Raw genomic sequence first — 18,794 nt, forward strand, 5'->3', positions numbered from 1 at the left:
GCAGATGAAGTTCATGTGTCCATGTATAGGGAGACAGCAGATGCTGAAATCATTGTTAGTGTCGCGCGCTTCAATGTGTGTAGTATACGAAACTGTGGCACTCACTCACACAGACGCGGCAGTCTTTTTTAGCTTTTGCCCGTATCGATATCTGATTCACTGCATATCTGTCGCAAATTGAAACCAGTTTACAGGCCAGCACTGTTCCAAAGAATCTAGTGTCGCAAGGCCCACACTCACAGGACCATAATTCATCCTTGAGCTCATAGTGTTTTCCGAAGGTAAATCAGCTCATTCAACTTAGTTCACACTTTTAGTTTAGTTTGTTTGGTCTGGACCAAAAATCTAAAACAAAACATATAGTCCTGGTCCGCTTAGCATTCACACTGGCATTTTACCTAACGTTACCGAACCAAAGGCATAGGGAGACGCTGATTGGTAGGCTTATATGGTAGGAGCTTGTTTACCGAACACTCATCTTGTGACATTAAAGAGGGGGGGGGACACACACTCAGTTTCAGTCAATCTCATGTCAATCTTGAGTACCTATAGAGTAGTATTGCATCCTTCATATCTCCGAAAAGTCTTTCGTTTTATTATATTTATAAAAGAAATATGGGCTGTACCGAGTCTTTCCGGAAAAAAACGAGCACGTATCGCTGGAGGGCTGGAGGCGTATCGAGTGGGCGGAGATAAAGAATGACGAGTGCGCACAAAGCGGTGACGTCCTCAAGCGTGGAGAAGAAAACGCTACCCTAAATCAGATTCAACTAATACATATATGATCCAGAATCAGATCCGGAGGCTGAAATAAATTGAACAGGAGAAACAGCAACAGCAGGACGTCCGACTCTGTGGTATGTACTGTATTTAGTGGCCTGTCAACATTTGTGTGTCTTTACTCGCAGTTTATGAGGACATGATTTGGTTTATGGACTATTGTATGCGACTAAACCTTAGCACTAGCAAGCAAAACGGTTTTGCACGTCAGACTAGTGTAACGTTATACATAGAACAGCAATGGAGTAACCGTTAGCGCATTTGAATGACGAAGCACGCGATTGTGAGAACGCTAGGTTTATGTTTGGGTGTTTTTTTCAATAAACAAACTGATACCTATAGTGGTCAGCTAAACAAATGTATTTAAACACACACCATAGATCGCATGCTCCATTGATAAATTAACTATACACGATCGTGTCATTTACTGATGTTTACTTACGCGACGATAGCCAACAACATAGACATTTGAAGCAGTTTTTCTCACCGCCTGCTTCCAAAGCAGGACTGTGAACCTTTATCGCTGGGACCGCTCCGTCAAAAACACACTTCTTTGGTATGATTTGGTGAAGTCCTGTGACAGCAGTGACCGTGGAAATCCGCGATGTTGTGAAGCTTCCCGTCATTTCTGCGTTCAAATCGGTTCAAATGCAGCGCTGCCTTCCCGGAATGCTGTGCTGAAGCGTTGAAGTCGCTCGACGTCACCCATAGGAATAAAGTGGAGCGCGGCGCCGACTATAACGACTTAAGTGTTCACGGACGACTGGATCTGCAGCTGAGAGTGTTTATGGGCGTGCATTTCCTCTCTCGCCTCTAGCGCGCGCACCCTACCGGGAGAAGAGCCCGTACGGCCCATACAAGGACCTTCCGCTCTGTTGACGTCAAGCGGACCCATACTCGAAAAAAACTCTCCGAAACTTGTGAGAAACCGGAAGGAGTATTTTTGACACAGAAATACTCCATCAAACGTCCAACATTAGTTTTTGAAACTTTGTCTATGTTAAGGATGGGAATCCAAGTCTTTAACAGTGTAAAAAGCTCAGTATGCATGAAACAGCATTTCTGGGACAGAAAAGAAGAAAGGATTTCACATGGACTGCAGACATTCATAAAAGACTGCAGCATCGACACTCAAATCTGCTGCCAGCTTAACTCATTCTCATTAAACACAATAATATACAATGTGTTAAATGTTACAATATACGTGTAATTCTTCATTAATTGTGAATTACATTTGTTAACATTTATAACTGAATAAACACAAAAGCGACGTACCTTTTTGGACAGAAAAGAAGAAAGGATTTCATATGGCTGAAGACTGCAGATATTCACAAAAGACTAGAAAACAAAAATGACACTCTTCACTCATTACAATTCACTCAACTCATAACACAAATAATTGTCCGATTGTTTAGACCGACGTCATCACATTAAATGAACTCGTGCTCACGTATGGAAATTCAGTAGGCTACATTTTATAACTTTCTCAACAACCGTGTGCGTTAAATGCATTATATATATATATTCGAATACATGTATGAAATATATTGCATCGAAAAGATTCATTTAAAACATATCGTTATTACATTTAATCTGTTAATGAGTAGAAACGTGGAAAATCGCACATACCCGAAGCATAGACACTCAAATCTGTTGCGGTACGGCAAGAGAAGAGCGAATACAACATCTGCAGTACCATTAATAGCCACAGGAGCTTTTATTAGACAATGAAAATCATGTTTTCCCTTAAAGGTGTAGTATTTTTGCAGTAAAATATCCAAAAACCACTAGGCCAGTGTTATTTGTGCAGTTGAGTACTTACAATATCCCAAATGTTTCCAACTATTTGTAAATTGTGAGAAAATTGCTATTTTAACTATAAAGAAGAATATTGAGAATGAGAATATCACTATGGACCGTGACGTTTCAGCATAGCGTCTGAGGATTCGCCTGTCAATTGCATCATATCTGTGCTACCCTCGGTTTCAGGTTTTATTTGGCAGGAGCGCTTTACTCTTAGGGTGTACTCACACTAGCCAGTTTGAACCGTGCCCAAGTGCGTTTGACTACCAAAGCGCGGTTCGTTTGACTAGTGTGAGTGCTCTGAACCGTGCCCGGGCGCGGCACGATTAGCTGGCCCTGGCCCTGGCCCGCTTGGAAGAGGTGAGCCAGAGCACGGTTCAGTTGGACTCGGGCGCGGTTCACATGCAGTGTGAGCGCTAACCGTGCTGAGTCCGTAATCAAAGCTGCAAAGTCCTTGCTGCACTTCAGCTGGTACCTTGCAAACATCATAATACGAGCAGCACGATTACGCGAACATTTTCGCGCCACTAAGGCTACACATCTGTTTAACAACAGGCTGTGAGAGGGCTGTGGACCACCGTGGACCAAACAACACAAAATTATCCACAAAGAAAACAGAGTGATGGACTCCATTGTGTTCAGAGAGCGCCGCTCTTCCCGTTTATCCCGAAACCGTCGCACCATAATGACGTAAGCGTGCTCCGGCACGAATGCTGAAACCCTCCTATGTGAGTGCAGGCCAGAGGGGGAGTGGGGAGGGGGGACAATCGTACTCGGGCCCGGTTCATGGCAACCGTGCCTAGTGTGAGTACACCCTTAGCAGTGTGAACAAGTGAACGCACAAAGTAAGGTCATAACATAATTTTCAACACACTTTAATGTTTCTAATATGATAAACAGAGCTGCATTACCTCATAATCATAACCGGAAGAGCGGATCAGTGCAGGCGCCCGGCGACTGTGTCCCGTCCCGTCATAATAAAAGTCCCGGTGTTTGCGAGGCGGTTATTTCTGTAACAATCTCTCCAGCGGTCGTGCTCAGCTCCACGATGCATGAACATGATTTCTGCCCGAATCCTATTTTCCACCAACTGTGAGGTGAAGACCACATGTCCCAAGATGCTACGCTTAAACTTTGTCATCAAACTATGCCTTTGTTTTGAATAGGCAACCTCTAGTGAACGGAAAGTTGAATAGTGCACCTTTAAAGGGTTACTTCTGCGATTAGCATATGGCTTTGTACCAGTAGAAACCCTGGACTATATTTAAATAATTTCCCATTTCTACTACATTAATGACCCCGTTTAAATACAGATTCATCTTCCTAGCGCTGAAGTACCCCTTTAATATAATGCAAGGTAATGCAAGCAACACTTTTCAATCAGGAAATGTGTTTTTATTTATGAAGATGCAAGCCCATTGTCTCTCTAGTCTTAGGTCTAGGTCAATTGGTTTGTAGGCTGGTTTTGATTGGAAGACTTCATTGAAATGTCTCTAAAGTCTAACTCCCACCTTTGAGGATTTGAGGTTTAAAGAAAGTTTTCTTATTTTAAAGGACAAAATATACTTCAGTTTTGATGTGAATGCTCCGTATGCCTGTTGAACCTTTCAAATACAAAGTATCCTCTATTTGATAGTTGCCCAAACACTGGCCCTCGACACATGCACACTAGGTTCATCTTCGTCCGGTGTTTGTGCTGTTGTTATCCTGAAGTTAGCCAATAAAAATGTCTTTTTACACATTTAAACTGACGTTTATCTCTTAACCCCCTCATACTCGTCAACGTGGATGTCCATTGTTGTTGCATCTCCAGCATAGTTTGTTGTTGTTGTTGTTGTTCATATCCTAAAAGCAAAGTATTCTGTTTTTTTAAGATGAAATTGAGGTCTGAGGGTAGTACACTTTAATGAGGCTGACTGAAACAGCAGGTCAGCTGTTTCTACAGAACAGTGTCAGTTCTCTCTCTGACATTGCCATGTGTGTGTAAACATAATAGGTATCTAAAATAAATAATTTTAAGGTGCAGGTCTCCCTCACATTTGTTGCACCCTTTCATATTCAACATTCAAATGACACCTTGGACATTTTACAGCAAAACAAATTAAGCTATATCAAATAGTGCGTATGTGTTTGTGTGTACTTGTTTATTTTACATTGTGGGGACCAAATGTCATGTCATATAAAACTGAGATCACCTACATTGTGGGGACCAGAAAGCAGTCCCCAAAATGTAAATTGATTCATAAACATACTAAATTATGTTTTTTTGAAAAATTTGAAAACAGTTGGTACGGTATAAAATCCATTACACCTATGGAAAGTCCCCACAATTCACAAAAACACAACATGAGTGTGTGTGTGTGTGTGTGTGTGTGTGTGTGTGTGTGTGTGTGTGTGTGTGTGTGTGTGTGTGTGTGTGTGTGTGTGTGTGTGTGTGTGTGTGTGTGTGTGTGTGTGTGTGTGTGTGTGTGTGCTTGTATTGCCTTCACATTTGAAACTGCGCAATCAATGAATTAGTCCTTCAAAAGTCGAATTTTATGAAAACATTGGGTTATTTATTAGTAGGCTTAGTTTCAGCACTCACCAAATTTTCAGTGTATAGAAGTTTGACTTGTGGGTCTGTAGTAGAATATTGATGCTGTGGTTCCAGACAGGACCAGTGGCACACTATGAGAGCAGAAGGGAGAACATGGCACAGATACATCGCATTCAATACTGCCTCTGAGTACTCCACATAGACCTGGAGAGGAAGAACCGGAAGATTAAAGGAAAAAGACTTCCTTGCAGCACTCAGGTTCCTAGAGCCCCTAATTCAAATATACAATGCTGTGAGTAATTTGTTTTGCGATTAGTTACGTAATTAGTTTTTTGTACAGTGTTTAAAGTCAATTTTATAAATGTTATGTTATTGTTAAAGATGAGTTTTTGTGTGTGTGTGAGATACAGTAAGGTTGAATATGATTTCACTTTTTAACTTTAGCTAGTGTGTAATGTTGCTGTTTGAGCCCAAAAGTAAAAAAAGGGAGATATTTTATTTTTAAAGAACCTCACGGGTTAGTGACATCACTAAACCTAAACCACTAACCCGGGAACACGCAACAAAGGGGGTGAGCCCATGTGGGGCTGCTTTAGAGAAGAGGAAAAGTTGTTTAGCACATTTGAGAGTCTGCTCAAGCTGTCACATCCAACTTTTCACATTTATTGCAATACATACTTAACACAAATGCAACAGAATGTCATAAAAGCAAGATGACAACATAAGTTTTTACCGTAATTAAACTATACCTGTTCTATATTAGTGTCTAACATGAGCTCTTTAAAGGTGCACTATGTAGTATTTTTGCAGTAAAATATCCAAAAAACACTAGGCCAGTGTTATATATTTTGTTCAGTTGAGTACTCACAATATCCCAAATGTTTTCAACTATTTGTAAATTGTGAGAAAATTGCTATTTTAACCAATGACCCGGGACGTTTCAGCATAGCGTTTGAGCGAGTCGCCTGTCAATCGCGTCATATCTGCACTACCCTCGGTTTTATTCTGCAGAAGCGCTTTTCTCTTAGCAGTGTGAACAAGTGTCACAGCAGCGCCGAGCGAATGCACAGAGTAACGTCATAACATCATTTTAAGTAAGGGATAATGTACACCCAGCGGGTGTTTAATCGCAGAATAAACCCGACAGAGTGTGCACTCTGAAGGGGTTTATCATACAATAAAAGGGTAGACCGGCTGTGAGGTGAAGACCACATGTCCCATGATACCGCACTCAAACTTGGCGTCATCAAACTACGCCTCTGTTTTGAATAGGCGCCCCCAAGTGGACGGAAAGTTTCATAGTGCACCTTTAAGCTCCGCACTCTTCTTAAAAGGGGGCCAGGAGCAGCAGCTCATTAGCATTTAAAGGGACATACACAAAAACAGTGCCTTTTGGCTCACCCTCAAAAAAAAATATTTATATTTGAGGTATTTTGAGCAAAAACTTGCATTATGTATTCCTTTATATCAACATTTGAATATGGGAAAGTTTGATTTAAAAAAAAAAAGATTTTTTTTTTTTTTAAGATTCAGAGCGATGATCAAACACAGATGGAGTAGATTAGAGTCCATCAACACCCCTTATGCTTGCACAGTCCTGTAGCTCATCCTGGGTCCACATTTCATTCAGTAGAATTAGGCAGTTTTGATTTACATGATGTTTAATGTTGATGATCTCGTTATTTTACATATGCATCTGCTTACATACAATGTTTTTTTTTTTTTGTTGTTTTTTTCTTCTTAGCCTGTTTTGATCAGGAGATTCTGTACTCATTCGGAAGATGTGTAATAGCACTCCCATAGCATATAACAGTGAAAACGCAGAAAATGTGTTTGGCGTGGAAGTGTTTTCACACAAATAACGGGGAAAGAGTTAATGGAATAAACAGAATTTGAGATCTTCAAATTAAATTAAATAATTTAATTAATTTAAATTATATTCAGTTGAAATTAAGAATTATTTTGCACATAAATCAAAGAACCATAGTGCAGCTTTGAGAAATTTGGATTAAATAGAATTTGGACGATCTTCACGCATTCCTTCATTTACACAGCAGATGGCACATCTGTTAATAGACACCCGATAATAATGCAGTTTACTGCTGAAATTCAGACTGCGTTAAACAGCGTTGACTGTAAGTGTGTTAGACAAGAATGCTCCTCGGCCGTCTCAACAGGGAGAGGGGTGCTAATTACTGCAGAGGATAAATTAGCCACATGCATACATGCTCAGTTTTTCTTTCACCCTCCCTCTCCCTCTTTCTGTCTCTCTGTGTAGTTCCTTAGGTGGAACTATCTGCTCTCCTTCAGGTCCCGTGTATAAAGTAATCAGGGTTCATTATGCCAAAATCAATGTGCAATGTAATTAAAGTCCTTCATACTGTAAAGCTTGGCTTCTCTCTGGTTCTCAGGTTCAGGGACAATGTTTCCCTGCTACCTGTCCTTTTATATCAGTTCAATGACGTGATTTTTCATCAGCCTCAAAAAGGCAATTTCTCTAAGATATAGATAGAGATGTAGAAAAATGTTCAGGCTCAGGTTTCGTCACTCCAAACCACTCCAGAGCACGGGAGACCTCAAGATGAATTCATTCTTTTTATAATGGATGTGCTGAAGTGCACACAATGGTTAAATGTCTGTCTGAGACCACACACACAAACACACACAGCACAAATTGTAGCATATTGTTTCTATGATTTCATTTGATATTTGGCATGTCTTTGCTTTCGGCACTGTCTTTCTCTTTTTTTTCTTCTCTCGCAGATACAAAAAATGTTCACATTCACTTCACATGGAGCGCTTGGCAATGGATCATCTCAAAATCTCCCATTGTGCCATGCAGGCTATGTTCCCTTAAAACCTTTAGCCTATCAGGGAAGAGCATGAAATACAATATTTGGCCTTCCCGGCCTATCAGAGTTAAGCATGAAAAAATCCCTCTCATTGCAGGCTGAAAGTGTAGCGCTCGGGATAAAGAATTCTTCTGCAGCCTTTAGATAAAGCAGCTGGCCTGAAGCTGGTTAGAGAGAGAGAGAGAGAGAGAGAGAGAGAGAGAGAGAGAGAGAGAGAGAGAGAGAGAGAGAGAGAGAGAGAGAGAGAGAGAGAGAGAGAGAGAGAGAGAGAGAGAGAGAGAGAGAGAGAGAGAGAGAGAGAGAGAGAGAGAGAGAGATTTCCAAAAAAATTGGATTGAATTGAATCTAAGAATTCTTTAGTTGGATACTTTCTACACATTTCCACAATACATCATTTATTTGAATCAATTGAATTCAATCCTTCAACTAATTTTGAGAGTTCTTTGATTAAATCAATGTTGAATTGTTGAACCGTGTACCAGTTACGTGATTTATTGGTTCTTTACTTTTATTTCATGACATACCGATTGATAACGTAACTACGAGGTTGCAAGCTGCTTTTGCGCTTTATATATAGTGAATAGATAATATAAGCACAGTTTATCAGTTCTGACAAGACAGGAAAGTTCATATTTCTGAGGTGAGAGACTTTTTATTTCATAACAAACAACGAAAATAACGTTAGAATAATGATAGTCATTTAGCCTGACAACATATCATCTAATCGCAGATAATGAATCAGGACAACACGTTTTTCTCAGGGCCTCTTTACTTGAACTGTGTCTGACAGAAGAGTCAACAGCTTTCATGCATATCTTTAAAAATAAAAGTCTCAGATCAGAAAAACATTTAGAATTATGTTTTTGTTGTTGTTGACGTTGTTTCTTGACTGCACTCTCCACTACCAACTCAAAATGGTTTTGCGACACACTGGTTTGCAACCAAGGGGGTAATCTAGCACTAGGAAAGCGTTCCAACCATAGGGGCGGCCATTGCTAACCAAGCCATCACCTGCTGTTTGCATCCCATTGACCGACAGTCATTTTTGAGTCACTTTGACAGTGAATAACTTTACACCTGAGGCGTTTAAAGACTCCATTTGTCCATTGTTTATTTATAAAGAAACACGACAATGCATAAAAGGCTCCATTACCTTGTATCTTACACTATCGCCCCGTAGAAGCTGTTTTTGTAAAAGTAGGCTAACGATTGCGTCATAACCAACGCGACTCTGTCGCACAGTTGAGAAATTACCATATAGACAGGAGGAGACGCTCAGAAGCAATCTTTTACTGTCTGTGAGACAGTTGGGGGGACGTGGAGACAAAGTCCGATAAAGTCAAGGGAGAAGAAAGGGGAGAAGCCGATAGTGAGCCAAAAGCAACGGGAGAAAATATTTAAACAGCGTGTTTCAGATTTCACGTTCCACAACTACTGAAGACCTACAACTGTCAGACAGCTTGCTCATGTCACATCTACGTCACTCAGCCTGCGCAGTTCGCTCAGCCATCAGGAAGTGAGTGCCTCTGATTGGCCTCATTTTCTGCCGTTGACGTCTATGGGATCACTCTGTCCATTTCTTTTACTGTTTATGTTTGCAACCCATCAGTTGAGGAACACTGACATAGAAGAAAGATTAAAGGGTTAGTTCACCCAGAAATGAAAATGATTTAATTAATTACTCGTCCTCATGTTGTTGGACACCCGTAACACCTTCGTTCATCTTCAGAACACAAATGAAGATATTTTTGTTGAAAGCTGATGGCTGAGAAAGGCTTCAGATAGGCCTCCATTGGCATTCAGTACGTTCCCACTGACCCACTCACAAGACCCATAAAAGGCACTAAAGACGACGTTACAAAGTCCATCTCACTACAGTGACTGTACAATAATTTTACCAAGTGACGAGAATAGTTTTTGTGCGCAAAAATGCCTATAATAATGGGCCTTGTGAGTGGGTCAGTGGAAATGAACTGAATGCCAATGGAGGCCTTTCTAAGCCATCAGCTTTCAACAAAAATATCTTAATTTGTGTTCCAAAGATGAACGAAGGTCTTACAGGTGTCCAACGACAAGAGGGTGAGTAATTAATGAAATCATTTTCATTTTTGGGTGAACAAACCCTTTAAAGGAATAGTTCACCAAAACATTTTAATTTCCTGACTTTTTTACTCGACCCCACACAACAAGTTCTATTTGATTTTCTTACTTTAGCAGAAGAAAAACACACAACCCCAACCGAAATTTTCGGAAAAAATTTAAATATAAATCTATATCCTTTTTAATTAAAAATGTTTGCCTTGGTCCAACTCTCGTGATGCGTGTCCACAAGACAAGTTTAGTTCATGACCTCTCGCGTGTGAAGGTCACACTTCAATTTGGCAGCAAGAACTTGCCCCCAGTCAATCACATTAGATTATTTATGTGACAAGCAGGGCGGGACTGAGCACCGTGGGTGTGGAGTGAGGTCGGTGGTGTGAGTGCTCGTGAGTGTCCCCTGCATAGCACACCGGTTTCAAGTCTCACGGAGGAACTCCAAAAGGATAAAGGAGGAGTGACGAAAGTGAATAATGAGAGTTGTCTGGCTATCACCAGACCAAGCTCAATCATTTAAGACTGAACATTGGTCTGGGGAGTCGGCTCTGTATTTTTACTGTACAAGAGGTGTGATCAACTGGCCTAGTTCAAATGACTCTGTACAAAATTGGATAGTAATTCAACCAATCAGACCACAAGAGGCGATCAACTAGACTAGTTCAAATGACTCTGTACAAAATTGGATAGTAATTCAACCAATATAGACCACAAGAGGGCTAGATCAATGGGCATAGTTCAAATGACTTTGTACACAATTGGATAGTACTTCAAGGTACAGACCAACGATCCTTTGCTCTTCTATCCGCGATCTTATTAAGCCCGACAATAGTGCGCCAGGTGGAAATGCCGGTCTGTGATTGGTTCCCGAAAAGAAAAAGAAAAAAAGAAGCAGGAAAAAATATGTACAGGTTTCCAGCCTGAGTTGGCCAGGGTGAAATTAAATTGCTGGTAGATTGGGTTTACCCAGTCTAGAATGAGAGAGGAGCTGGCCTGGACTTTATGTTGTTATTTTGTTTTAGTTTATGCAGCAGTCATCCATTAGGGGCTGCCACTTTACTTTTGCTTTAACGTTTGTTTATTTTGTGATTAAAATAACGTTGAACGTTCCACCTCCTTCTCCAAGCCTTTAACGTTACTACAATTCAGCTGAATTAACTGAAAATTCAGAATCTATTTGAATATTGAGGTAAATAAATCAATTTGGAAGTGAAAAGAAAAAACGAGAAAGAGTTTGAATAGAATTTCAGAAATTAATCTAAAAAAAATGCCTAAAACAGAAAGAATCAGTCATTCAGTCATCTTTGGTGACTGACACATTCACAGCATCCTTTCTGAGAAAAGGCTGGCTTGAGCTTGTGTTCACCGCTTTGACCGTGTGTTTATGGTATCAGGTTGTGTCTTTTTCTTCTCCTGCCAAAAAGCTGCTGACAGGTGAAAAGCCCACAGTGCCACTCTCCTGGTGTCATATTGTGATGGGCACTTTGACAGTAAGTTCGCTCAGCTCAGCCAAAGCTTGTTTTCAGATAGTTTAGGTAGACCTCTCTCACCTAGTTGCCATTCAACCAGATTTACTCCACTGTAGTTTGATATTTTATGTATTTTTACAGGCTTCTTTTATATAGACTGGTCAAAGACAGAGAAACCCTCTCAAAAAAGCCACACTGCAAATGTAACAACATTTAATGCCTACCTCGTTAAATATTCATGTACTTTGTCACAAGTCACAGGAACTGTCACACACTGTGTTTAGTTTCAGTGTCTGAGGGGAAGAAGCTAAAAATGTCAAACGCATTAACTGAAATGATGCAGAGACGGTATTATTTTTGTGGTATATTTCAAGAGATATAAGACATAGCAGATGTATGTGCTCAATCTGCTCATATATGCACAGGTAAATATTCAAACAGGTTGCATCCTGTTCTTGTCCAATCAATGTTTTTAGGGTCATGAATATGCAAATAAGAACATTAACTAAATTCAATTAAAGCCTTTATAATTTTCTAGCAGCAGTGTAAGAAGTAATTCTCCAATGGAATTGATTTTCAGCTACATTTTATGCCTTAAGGCATGTTTTTGGAAACACAAGACACAGAATGTTGTCCAATCAGCCAAATACTTTATTTAAAATAATAAATTGGAATTCTAAATCTAAAAAAAATAAGTGCTCTACTAGAATGGACTTTAAAATCAGCCCAATACTATGCTAGATTACACAATGAGCTGTATGATATAACAAACCGACAGTGAGGAAAAACATCTACTTGTGTAGTTAAAGGTGTAGTGTGTAGTATTTATGAGTATCTATTGAAAGAAATGTAATTTAATATACATATCTATAATCCAGTGGTGTATAAAGACCTTACATAATGAAACATTGTGTTTTTATTGCCTCAGAATGAGCCATTTCCATACACCGCGGGTCTCCTTACAGTGAAGTCGCCATTTTGTGCCACCATGTTTCTACAGTAGCTTTAAATGAACAAACTGCTCTACAGAGCGCTAGTCACTCTCTGCTGTCTTAGAAAACAACATTTTTGTCCTATGTCGGCCACCATAGCTTCTCTATGTGCTTCAAAAGAGAGGGGTGAGCTGTGGGTGGTTGCAATTCACAACCTCACTGCTAGATGCCACTAAAATGTACACAGTGCACCTTTAAGACAGAAAAAAAACACAACATAAGAGAAAGATGGGAAGTTAGAGAAAGGATGAGAAAAGCTGAGCAGTCAATCAAACGCTATGGTAAATGTATCTGTCACTTGCTCATGTGGCTAATACAAACACAATTTTTGGCCTAGTGTTTGTTCCATGTGTTTGGCTGGTAAATCAAACGTCTGCTGTTGTTTATGCATTTTCAAAATTGTTCATTTGTCATGTCATAAGTTGGCATATTGCAGTTCTTGGTAATATCAATACATTTCTTTTAAGGACATTTTTGTTTGCGCAGTAAACCATGTTGGTGCATTGGTCGGATGCCACCACAGCAGAAGCAAAACACTGTACTAAATGCTTCACTAAATAGAACTAGAGCTGAACATTTAAATAATTATTTAATCAATTTGATAACTGTCAACTTCGATAAGTGCCATTTTGAAACCCTGGTTAAAGGTGCCCTAGAATGATTTGAAACAATATTTTAAATTGTTCTCTGATATCTAAATAGAGGGTATGTGGCTTATTTATGGTCAACATTTTTCAAGATACGGTTTTACAGGTCCTTTCACAACCCTAGAAATTGTTCCTAGGATTTAATGCTCTGTTTTTGCCTTATTTGGAAGGGTCATGAATATTAATGTTGAGCTCTGCTCTGATTGGCTGTTTCACTCCACTGCTGCTCAATGACAGCTAACACATCTATACCATCCGTCATGGCAGTGATTTGACAATGATAGCTTCTTAACTTTAAATCACAAACTGAAGTAGCGCGTAAATATGTTGTTTGTACAGTAACGTTACAGTTTGACAGTAGAGTACTGATTTTAAAGTCGATTTAAGGGTCCTGCACACTGCGATTTTTCAAAATCCTTTGCGAATTTCCCTTGTCAGACTGTACGAACATGATCGCCATGTCACACTGTAAGATCTCAGTTAACATTAATGTCAGACTGCACGATAATGAAGGCGCGCTAAAAACGGACGCGCGCAAGAAAACTCACCCGGAGTTTTATATCATCAGTGAATGACGCATTCAGTGACAGTGAGCTGCATTACACACGGGACTGAAATGCTGGCTACAAAGAAATCTCTAGCACTCGTTTTGGTCATAGTTTGTCTTGAAAAACTGAGATATTTGACTGTCGTCATAGGAGAAGTCACACTGCAGGATTGTGTGCCAAATCTTCTGACACTGCCAGAATTTCGTCTGAGGTAAAAATTTGATAGCAGCGTTCATTAATCGGCTGCCGGTGAACATGTCAAACTAACGACCAAAGACGTCAGATTTTAGCCTAGGATCAGAGGAATCTTTTAGGATTTGCTAAATTTGTCCCAGACGGCCAAATCGTGGCCAAAATCGCACAGTGTGCACCCGGCTTTATTTAGCCAAACCAAGTAATGTAGAAGCCACTCAAAATAGTCAGTGTCATGTTTACTACTCATCAGCTGCAAAATAATCATACTTCAGTTAAAAAAAAATTTTATTTATTTATGTAACAAATTGACTAAGCCTTGTCAAATGACTATCGTTTCAACTTAGATGGTGAAGAAGGTGATGTTAGCTACAAGGGTTGAGTGAGCGATCTATAAGCAACTAAACAGTAACTACTACTGTATAGTTGCTTACAGATTGCTCACATGATTCTTGTAGCTAACGTCAACTTCTTCACCATCTAAGTTGAAGCGATAGTCATTTGACAAGGCTTAGTCAATTTGTTAAATAAATATTTTTAAAAAATTAAACTGAAGTAGGATTACTTTGCAGCTGATGAGTAGTAAATAAATGTAGTTAGTTTCTGAGTTATGTGTTAATGATGAAATATAAGTTAATTTAGATTTAAATCCGTCAAAAGGGATTGACATACGTATCTACTGTTGTATTTTATGACAACACTGGCAGGAAAAAAATTTAACCAGCATCTTGCGTTAGATCTAGACAACACAGGGGATATTATCACGGTTATAATAAACATCAACCATGACTGTTGACATTGTTTATCTGTGGGAAGGGTATGAAAAGTCCTCACATCCCCAGCACAGCCTGGAACATGACATTTATTTCCATGATCTGCTGTTTTCACTATCCTCGAGTGACGCTTCTTTATCTGCTTAACTCTCGACGGCTGCACACTGCGCAGTTTCACCTGACAATGAACATGGGCTTACATGCAAATGTCGGGGGCGTACATATTAATGATCCCAGCGATTGCGTCACATGTGAAGTTATGTTGAAAATAGCATGTTTTTCCGTGGTGTTTTTCACAAACAAGATTTACATCAACAAGATTTTAGGGGCGGCAGTGGCTCAGTGACTCATGTAGGTTGTCTACAAACCAGAAGGTTGGTGGTTCAATCCCCGGTTCCACCTGACCAAGTGTCGAGGTGTCCATGAGCAAGACACCGAACCCCAACTGCTCCCGACGAGCTGGATGGCGCCTTACATGGCTGACATCGCCGTCGGTGTATGAATGGGTGAATGTGAGGCAAAATGTAAAGCGCTTTGGATGGCCATAGGGTCTGTTAAAAGCGCTATATAAATGCAGTCCATTTACCATTTACATATGAAGGAGGAGGCAATGCTGTTTGAGACTCAATGTATGTGATGTCCATGTACTGAACTTTTTTAACAATGGCAAGGTTAATTCATTTTTCATTTTCATTCATTTTCATTCTAGGGCACCTTTAATTTCTGACCCTTACCTCCAGTAGTCCAACTGTTAAATCCCTTTTAAGGGTGGCTATAGAGCGCAAGAAACAACATCATTTGACCTTTAATTACTGAACCTGAATAACCACTTGACATTTCCCCTCTGTGTGTTTCCAGGTACGTCCACACCTTGTACCTGGGAGTGCAAAGCCGTTGGCATAGTGACCCAGGTCAGCGTCATTTCTACTGGCGTCTGATGTTTGAGAGCGCTGACATCAACATGCTGCGGCTGCTGGAGGCTTTCCTGAAGAGCGCACCTCAGCTTGTGCTGCAGCTCAGCATCATGATCCACAGTAACCACATACTGCCCCTGCAGGGGTGAGGACACACACACACACACACACACACACACACACATACAAGGTTTCCCAGGTGGGCAGATGAGATGCTTTTAGTTGGGCATACTTAATGGGAAGTGTTGAGAGAGAGAGAGAGAGAGAGAGAGAGAGAGAGAGAGAGAGAGAGAGAGAGAGAGAGAGAGAGAGAGAGAGAGAGAGAGAGAGAGAGAGAGAGAGAGAGAGAGAGAGAGAGAGAGAGAGAGAGAGAGAGAGAGAGGACAGAACACTTGTGTGATTGTGCCGTGATCATCATGACTTATTCATATGGCCACTCCTGAGAAGAGTTTGCTTGTGATGGAATTAAACAAAACGTTTAACACGCTCCACTCTGTGCGATGCCATATGAAATGACTCTGGCACCTCAGATACAAGCGTGGGGAAAAAACAGCAATAGGTTTTGATATAAAGACATGAAAATCATCAACAGTTTAATAATAAAAAATAAATAAATATTAAGAATAAAAGTACACTACCATTCAAAAGCAAGGATCCATTAAATTGATCAAAATAGACATTAAAGACATGCATTATATTATTTTAAAAAATCTTTTTACAATCATTTACTTTCTATGAATCAAAAAAACAATGTATCACCGTGAAAATTAAGCAGCGCAACTATTTTAAACATTAATTATTATAATAATACATGTTTATTGAGCATCAAAACATATAATAATGAAAAAACCATATAATAACGGCAACATCAAAATAACGGCAAACATCAAAACATATAATAACGGCAACAAACGGCGTTTGTTGCCGTTGGAGGTTTTGTTTTCACCCAACTGAACATGTTCAGTCTGCGTTCGCTGGGCCGTGGAATGTCTGAATTGTTTGATATGATTTTCCAACGAACGACAACAAACTCAGACGTAATCTAAAAAAATGGCAGGTGTCTGGACAAATCAGAAGACAATTCTACAGAAAGAGCAAGGAGATATTCGCGAGGGCACATTGGACAAAAGTTTTGAGCCCACATGCGTAAAATCAGAGCGAGAGCATGCCATATTTGAAAGTGTGCGTCCCGTTTGTGATAGTGAAAGAAATTCGCCTGCGAGGTAAGAGATTTGTTACATGGAGGCACTCTTGCATTACAATAATGCCTCCAATGACCTATAGAACGAAAATAAAGTCGTGTCTGAAAGCTGCAATCCTTTTTAATTTGTATTGGTTAAAATAAAAGGAGGAATATCTCGTGTCTTTTCCGCGGGTGCTCGACCATTTCCGTGGGTGGCTTATTTGTTGGTGCAGTGTGAACATGACATTTATTTTTCAACTTTTTTTGTGTGTTTGTCTATGCAGTGGGAATTGGCCTTAAAACAAAAACATCTTGCAGATCCCAGACTTTTGAACGTATTTATCCACATTATGTTCTATATTCTTATTATTCATAGAGAAATTAGATGATGGTTTTAAATTTCTCAGTTTGTGTAAATCCACTTAGAGTTCATAGTATTTATTTTTTCCCACATTAATGTCTAGTACAATGATGTGCTTTTAAATATTTTTTTTAAAGGGGGGGTGAAATGCTGTTTCATGCATACTGATCTTTTTACACTGTTAAAGACTTGGAATCCCATACTAAACATAGACAAAAGTTTCAAAAGTTAAGGTGGACGTTTGATGGGAGTATTTCTTTGTCAAAAATACTACTTCCGGTTAGTCATAAAGTTTCGCAAGTTTTTGAGATCATCCGTCCCCTTTGACGTTAATGGGGGCGGACTTTTCCTTGTATGGGGCCTTACGGACAATTCTACCGGAAGCGCGTGAGAGGAGAGAGAGGGAGAGAGCGAAAGTAACAGGCTACGCCCATCAAAGCGCTGCTTTGTAGGATGCTGGACAGGTGATGTGCACATAACAATGTCACCAAAAAAGTGCGTTTTTGGTTGCCAGACCAAGACAGTCTGCACAGATTCCCCAAAACCCTGCGTTAAGGCACAGTGGATGTAATTTTGCTTTTCCGGATCAGCAACTGAGTTGCGCGAATGTTTATATCTGTTCGCTGCATTTCGGTGCCGACTGTTTCATAAACAAGGCCCAGCTCGACGCCGGATTTTCCCAATCGCCTAATGCTGAATGATGGAGCAGTCCCAACGTTAGAACCGCAGGCGGTGAGTGAGACTGCTTCAAATGTCTGTGTTTTTTTTAGTCCGCTTACTGTCTACACAAACCACCGTAAACACACAAACACACGTGCACAACTGCACTTCCACATGTACACCTTCAAAGACAAAAATATGACGATATAATTCAAGTATAAATATGTAAATAGCACAAGCCGCTAAGCATATTATATAGTTATGTATAACTTGTACACCACATAGAGACGTCCCTGCTCTAGTCGTTTTTGCTGCTGCTTCCTGTTCAACTGCAGCTCTGGGTCTGATTCCGGATCATAGATGTATGGCTGTATCTGATTAAAAGCCATATTTATTATTTTGAATAAAGTTTTTTTCCCCGCTGTTAGGGATGACGCACTCGACTCAACACACAGCGCGCTGCTGCACACGTCATTATTTAGCTCCGCTCACACGACACGCCCCCACCCCGCTCGGCTTTTTTCGGAAAGACTCCGGAACAGCGCATCTTTCTTATATAATTATTAAAAAAAATAAAGACTTTTCGGAGATATGCAGGATGCAATGCTACTCTATAGGTACTCAAGATTGACAATGACACTGACTGAAACTGGAGTGTTTCCACCCCTTTAAATAAAGATTTTAAATAACACAAAAACAGAGATGAAAAAATAAACTTAAAGAAATGCACTTTTTTTCTGGTTAAATAAATGTTCAGTGGATATCTTTCAAAGCTTTTATTTTTAATTTCTACTCTAAATAAGCGTTGGTATGGCAACTAGTAAATGCACTAAGTTTCTTCATCCTGGCATGTGTGGAAAGTGTTAAACCATGGGTGTCACAAACTAACCCTGCGTTAGAAAGTGCCCCGCTCATCACCTCTACAACATTAAAGTAAAGTTAAAGTAACGAAGAAAAAAAGGAAAGTAGGCCTACAAAGTTTTAAAACAC

At 39.9% G+C, this 18,794-nt stretch overlaps 1 protein-coding gene across 1 annotated transcript in view; it reads left to right on the forward strand.

Annotated features, from left to right (window-relative positions):
• Window positions 1–18,794, forward strand: part of xkr7b (XK, Kell blood group complex subunit-related family, member 7b) — a 90,115-nt gene that overhangs the window by 61,126 nt on the left and 10,195 nt on the right. Inside the window, exon 2 of the mRNA XM_067446588.1 lies at window positions 15,545–15,743. Within this exon, the coding sequence (XP_067302689.1) occupies window positions 15,545–15,743 (199 nt within the window). The remainder of the gene's footprint in view (window positions 1–15,544; window positions 15,744–18,794) is intronic.

Source organism: Pseudorasbora parva, chromosome 6 (assembly GCF_024679245.1).
Source record: "Pseudorasbora parva isolate DD20220531a chromosome 6, ASM2467924v1, whole genome shotgun sequence".
Lineage (NCBI taxonomy): Eukaryota > Metazoa > Chordata > Actinopteri > Cypriniformes > Gobionidae > Pseudorasbora > Pseudorasbora parva.